Source organism: Bison bison, unplaced genomic scaffold, assembly GCF_000754665.1.
Source record: "Bison bison bison isolate TAMUID 2011002044 unplaced genomic scaffold, Bison_UMD1.0 scf7180017864304, whole genome shotgun sequence".
NCBI lineage: Eukaryota > Metazoa > Chordata > Mammalia > Artiodactyla > Bovidae > Bison > Bison bison.
Genome location: NW_011494876.1, coordinates 15,098,943 through 15,105,267, shown reverse-complemented (window position 1 = coordinate 15,105,267; position 6,325 = coordinate 15,098,943). Strand labels below are relative to the sequence as shown.

Genomic DNA, 6,325 nt, shown 5'->3' with positions numbered 1-6,325 from the left:
CTCAGGGTTTTGGAAAAAGGGACTGTAGGGTGGTGACCTCCCAGAACCTGGGTCTTAGGCCCCCTCTCGCCTCGTGTCAGTGACCGCATAGTGGTCTTTGGGCCACACTACCCTATTCAGGGCAGTGCTTCCGACTTGTTCTCTCAGTGAAGTGGGGCTTTGGCCTCAAGCTTTGGCCATAATTGCTCTTATGATCTGCAGCGTCTGGGAGGGCGGTCAGCTTGCTTTTAGACTCGGGAGAGGCCAGATTTGAGCCTGTGGGGCAGTGGCTCAGAGCCTGGGGCAATCTGGGCACAGTCTTCAGGCGCTGGTAACCTGGGTGCACAGCACGATGGTGTCCCCTGAAGGCCTTTGGTCCAAGTCCCTGTCCTGCTTACCCCTGGTGTAGTCCCAGGGAGTCACCACACTTCCTGTGACTTTTCAGGTAAGCTCAGTCTTTACCACAGAGGACTGGAGTGAGGACTATGTGAGGCAAAGCGATGGGCCCAGAGCTGGGTACATGGGGGCGGTCGGGCAGCAAAGGTGGCCACTGCCGTCACTGACACTATTAAGGGGCCACTCAGGCAGGAGGTGAGGTCTCTTGAGGTCAGTAGACCTGCTCCCCCCCATCCCCATCCCCAGGAGGAGATGACCAGCGCCTTGGCAACCATGCGGGTGGACTATGACCAGGTGAAGATCAAGGACCTGAAGACCTCTAACAACCGGCTCCTCAACAAGCGGAGGAAGAAGCAGGCAGGCAGCTCCTCCGGCTCGCAGGGCTGCAACAATCAGTAACTCCTGCGACCTTGGGGGAGCCAGAGGACACACTGGAGTGGGCCGAAGCCCTGACCTGGAGGGCTCAGGGCCCTGTTTTTTTAACAAAAGAGTTGTTTGTGTTGTGTTGTAATTTGTCACTTGGAACTTCGGGATGGGGGAACATGACCCCAAGTCCTTCAGAATCGCACCCCGGGGTCAGGCCCTAGAGAAGGGCCAAAACCTGGGCCCCAGGGAGCCACGTGCTGCAGCTCCAGTGCCTTTGATCACGGTGGCCTGAATGCCCTGTGGCTGCATCCTGCTCAGGGCCTGGCCTTAGAGTTTTAGGCCCCTCGGCGTTGTGGTTGGTCTTCCCTCCTGTGGAAAAAGCTCCCCAGAGGGTGGGCAGATGGGCCGGGCCTTGGGAAAGGCATCCGGCCACTGGTTGTCATGGCGACCAGGGACAGAGTTGCCAGTCTCGAATGCTGAGTGAGTGAGCAAGGGAGGGAGGGGGGCAATTGAGGGTCTGCCTGCCTTGGGGAGGATGCTCTCCTTGTGCCACTCACCCCTCTCAGACTCCCCTCCACCCTTCCATCTTTGGTCTCCCTGAAGTGTCAGGGTCAGTCTGCCTGGCTCCCTGGGTGGTCCAGCGCTGTGTTGCTGCAACCCATCCCACAGGGCCCTTGGAAGTCTCCTTCCACAGAGTGCCTGAGCCCAACCATCCTGTTACGACACCCCCCTACCCCCACCCAGAGTGGCCTCTCATCTCAGTGAGGGGTTTGGGGGGGCAGATATTTTTAACCCTTTTTTTACTTTGGAAAATGTCACTGTGACAAAAGCCAGTACAGTTACCCTGCCCCCACCTGCTCATCGGATCCCAGGCAGGAAAGCCTGTCCTTAAGGGTTCACCCCCTACTCTGTCCTGGTTGATGACAGGGCTTGTCTCCTGGTGTACTTTTGTGAGAGTGGATGTCTGGAGGCAGGGCTAAGAGGCTCCCCCTTAATCCAGGGCCTCTTTCTGTACTTTGGGTCAGACTTGAGGTAGTGGAGGGCTGCTGTTTAGAGGGTCTGGTCCTTTCTTTTTTGCCTGAGTCGGAGCAGACAGGGCCCCTCCCTTGCTGCTCCAGGCTCACCCAGCCCCACACTTCCCTGGGAGCCTCAGGATGCTGAATGCCTGATATGGGCCTGGCCAGTGCCTGGCCCCAGTCTGCTTCCTGGTTCCTCACCCTTCTCTCACTGGCTGGGAAACCCTAGACCATGTCAGGGAGGACAACACTGCTGGGTTTTATATCCAGGTATTAATAAAGAGCATTTTGGCATTTTTCCCTTGTTCCTGGGTTTCTCATCTACACGAGTGAACAAAAGCAGCCCAAGGGCATGTGCTCACACCTACTAGTAATTTCACTCCTGCTGGACAGGGTGCTTCAGGCCTGGTAGACATGCCAGGCTGGCTCCAGGGCCATGGCCTCACCAGCTTGGAGAGGTCAAGGGGGCGAAGAGATGGCAGCTGCCCCGTGTCCCCAGCTCTATGCCTCCCAGTACACCGTGTGTGTGACACCCACCCCCGGCCCGGTGTGCGCTGGCGTCTGCCCACAGTGGCCACCCCCAGCTGTGTGCCAGCCTGCTGAAGGGCGGGCAGAGCGCCTGCTGCAGCGCTGAGCTATTTTCAGAAGCTGCCAGATTTCATTTGGCAGCGAGAGTGTCGGGGAGGGGAGGGGGCGGGACGCTGGAGACTGTCTTTTGACTACTCCAGCAACAGAGCACCCTCTGCCCCCCGGGAGCCCTTTTGGGCAGCCCGAGTGGGGCCCGGACTGTGGCAGATGCCCCAGCTTCTGTCCTCCCGAGTCCCCAAGAACTCCTTTGGAACCCGCAGCATTCCCTCCCCACCTCCCTTCCCCTCAGGCTGTAGGGGAGGGTGATGTTAGAAGGCTGGACAGGCAAGTCGCCTGAGCTGAGTGCCACTTCCTGGCCTGGCGACCTTGGACAAGCCTCCCAGCTTTCCCGCCTAGATTCCCTTGACTGTGTAGTGGGGTTGTCCACCGTGGGGAGGCCACAGGGTATGTAGGCATGTGACATATGAAGCACTCAGTGGGGTGCCTGGTACGTGGCTGGCTCCCATTTGCCACCCTAGCATCCTTAGCTGTAAGGAAGGAGAGAAGAACCTGAAGTTGCTCAAGGGAAAAGCAGTCCAGCCCCAAATCTACCTCTGAGACTTTCCACCTGAAATTCTACCTTTTTCCATCCATAGGGGTCTTACTCCCAAGGGCTTGCTCTCCAGAACAGCATTGTATGGGCTTCCTGGACCTTGGTTCCAGCCCTGGGCTTCAAGGAGGGCGGCCCCTCCTTCTGAAGGGCCCCTGGACTCCCTAAATGAATTCTGGGGGCCTCGCAGAGCCTGTGGTTCCGACCAACCCTTGTCATGCACTCAGCTCAGTAAAATGCTTGTCAGATGCGAAGGCAGGTCAAGTCTGTCTAGTACAAAGCTGCAGCAGTAGAGACCGACTCTTTCCCCTGACTGCTCAGTGCACACTGCTGGAGACCCTGTGCTGTGTGCAAGAAAGGCAGCAGGGGAAGCTGAGGATAGAGTCTCAGGGAGTTTAAACACGTGAGGGAGAAGGACAAAATACCTCACAAACGCATGTTGAATCATGGGCTTGATATGATCCCCAAAGAAAGGCAAGGCTTGAGAGGAGTTGTCACTGTGTAGTTTAAATCAAAGAGGCAATTTATGTCCCAGGGTCTGGGGAGGGTGCCTGATAGGTTGCAAGGTTGAAGGCAGAACTGCAGGGAGAACCAGGGTCTTAGAGACAGAAGGACTCAGTGTGGCCCTCAACTCTGCCAGTCTGTGCTTCTCCTGGGGTCTCAGTGTGGCTGTCTGTGAAATGGGAGCAAATCCTTACACTTAGCTGTTACCAGGTGAACTAAGAAGCCAAGGGGCCTCATGTTTCACATCAGCCTATTCAGACACTTGCATTCACATGGACTTCATGTGGCCTCCCTAGGGGCTTTCAATAAAGAATCGGTAAGAAGTATATTCACGTGTGTGTGTGTGTGAGAGAGAGAGAGAGAGAGAGAGAGATTTCTTCCCAGTGATGCTCCCCCTGACCCAGTTGACAGCAGCGTTCTCTGTCTTGCAGACCTGGTGCTGGCTGGTCTCCAGTGTCCTGGCTCATTGCTATTCCGCACCAGCCCCTCTCCGCCCTCGATTCAGCCCCTCCATTGCAGTGTCAGAACTGAGCCTCAAAAACGTAGCTTGCCGCAACCTCTGCAGGGGTCTTGATGCTTCCAGGTCTGCTAGAAGCTCTCTCTCTCTCTGACAGACATGGGAGGGGCACAGGTCGCTGTCTCCCTCCAGACCTGGCTGTGTTGGTCTGAGCCTTTGCACCCCCAGTGGATTTTCGCAGATGCCCACAAACCCAGCAGCATAAAATCCTCCGCTTTGTCCCTCTGGACAGCCTGCATGTTCACCCCTTGGAATCGAGGCCAGCAGGCAAGAAAGGGTCTGGGAAGCCCCCTCCCACCCTGTATGTAGGGTAGGGTGGGGTTATTTAGTTTAGAGCCAGGAGATCTCAGCTCCGGTTTACATGAAGCCTTGGGCAAAGCTGTTCCACTTTTTGATGTCCCCATCAATAAAATGAGACGTTGATTAATCAGGGCCAACTCTTCTCTGCACCTTGGTGGACATGCTGCCACTGGTTGGTGGATTGTGAGAATGCTCTATGGTCTCAGTCAGGTAATGCACTTTGTTGAGCCTCAGTTTTCTTACCTGTTTAATGGGAGTAATACTCCTAAGGGTGGGGAAGGGCTGCAGTGGAAAGGGGAGTGTTAGTTGCTCAGTTGTGTCCAACTCTGCGACCCCATGGACTGTAGCCCGCCAGGCTCCTCTGTCTATGGGATCTTCTAGGCAAGAATACTGGAGTGGGTTGCCTGGCCCTTCTCCAGGGGAATCTTCACAACCCAGGAATCAAACCCGGGTCTCCTGCATTGCAGATAGATTCTTTACCATCTGAGCCACTAGAGAAACCTGGAAAAGGGAGGGGGTGGTCAAGCCCCAAGACCTTGGTCACCAATGCAAATTAAGTGTCTACTAGGTGCTACATCCAGTTATGAGGACTCCGTCACTTGGGCCCTCTCTGTTTCCCCTGACCAGGAGGAGGAGCCAGTGGAACCAGTTTACTGGGATTCAGAGGTGCTGGTCAGGGCAGGTTAGTTGGGGTGTGGGGCCACCTGCTGGTCACCTGGTGAGTATTCAGTAGACGCCTACTGTGTACCAGAGCCTGAGGCATCTATGGTCCTGCCTAGGTGGAGGGGGAGACCATAGAATCATAACAAATAGCTACCATTTACTGAGTGGCTATTGCATGCCAGGCCCACTTGGGTGCTTTGCATGGATCTCACATTCCCATCTTACAGATGGAGAAATTGAGCCCTCAGTCTCAGCCGGAGGGGGTCAGAGAAAGGGGTGCTACTTTTGGCTGGGGACAATCATAGAGGGCTTCAAGAGGTGGTGACATGTGAATTTGAAGGGCAAATCTGGATAGAAGAGATTTGGGAAAAGGGCATTTGAGCTAGCAGATATAGGATGAGGTGAGGTGAGGAGGCAGGAATGGGCTGTGCCATGTGAAGACAAGAGAAAAGTCTGTTTAAAATGTGAGAGGCAGGAAGTCTCTCATTTTCTCATTCCATCTCCTGTAGGAAGTCAGGGTGGGGGCCTTAGGGGTGAGAAGTGGGCACCTGGTGGCAGCTTCTCTGTCTTAGCACTCCCAGGCCAAACTTGTGTGTGGAGGTTACATTCCCTCCTCCTCATATCCACATCTCCCTCTCCTAGTGGGATACCCGGCTCTTGATCAAACAATGTGTCCACCTCCTGTTGCTGCTTTGGCCTTTTCAGGTGGCTCCAGAGTTGAATCTTTTCACACTGGCCTTCCTGGACCCTCAGGATGTGGCCTGTGCTTCCAACAGAGCTATTTTCTGTGTTGTATTTTCTTCTGAGGTTTAATTTGAACAAGGGTTTGTGTGCTTTAAAAAGCTTATGGGGGACTTCCCTGGTGGTCCAGTGATTAAGACTTTGTTGTCCTAATGCAGGGGACATGGGTTCAATCCCTGGTCAGGAAACTAAGATCCCACATGACACATGGTATGGCCAAAAAATTAAAAAAAAAATCATGGGCCATTGAACAAGACACTTAACATTTATCTTAAATCCTGCCTTATGACCCCATTTTACAGATGGGAAACTGAGGCTCAGTGTGACTTAGTAGCTTCCTGAGGTCCAGGACTAGGCTCTGATATGGAAAAATGCCCTCACGATTGTCCTTTCTTCCACTGTCCTCAGAGGGTCCTGACTCCATGGGGACAGGCAGAGAGCAGCCATCTGCAATGAGTGGCAAGTGGGCGCTAAAAAGGGGAACAGAGATGATGTGGTGATCCGTGCTGTCTTAGGCTGGATTTCTTTCCTCTTTCTGGTGGAGAGTTGAGAGAAGGTTGGGACAAAGAGGAAGTGATAGAGATGAGGAGGCACTGGGGAGGAATTGTGGATCCTACCTCATCCCCAAATACCTGTCCCTGCTGCAGGGGCCGTGTGTATAAAGCA

The 6,325-nt window shown here is 54.5% G+C and overlaps 1 protein-coding gene across 3 annotated transcripts in view; it reads left to right on the top strand.

Moving 5' to 3' along the window:
- The window catches only part of MAPKAPK3 (mitogen-activated protein kinase-activated protein kinase 3), a 28,354-nt gene extending 26,299 nt beyond the window's left edge, over positions 1 to 2,055 (top strand). For 2 of the 3 annotated variants that reach the window (XM_010851793.1, XM_010851792.1), the window contains exon 11: positions 622 to 2,055. In XM_010851793.1, coding sequence (XP_010850095.1) covers positions 622 to 774 — 153 coding nt within the window. In that variant the 3' untranslated portion in view covers positions 775 to 2,055. The other variant, XM_010851794.1, reaches the window with a different exon arrangement.
- The last annotated feature ends 4,270 nt before the right edge of the window (positions 2,056 to 6,325 follow it).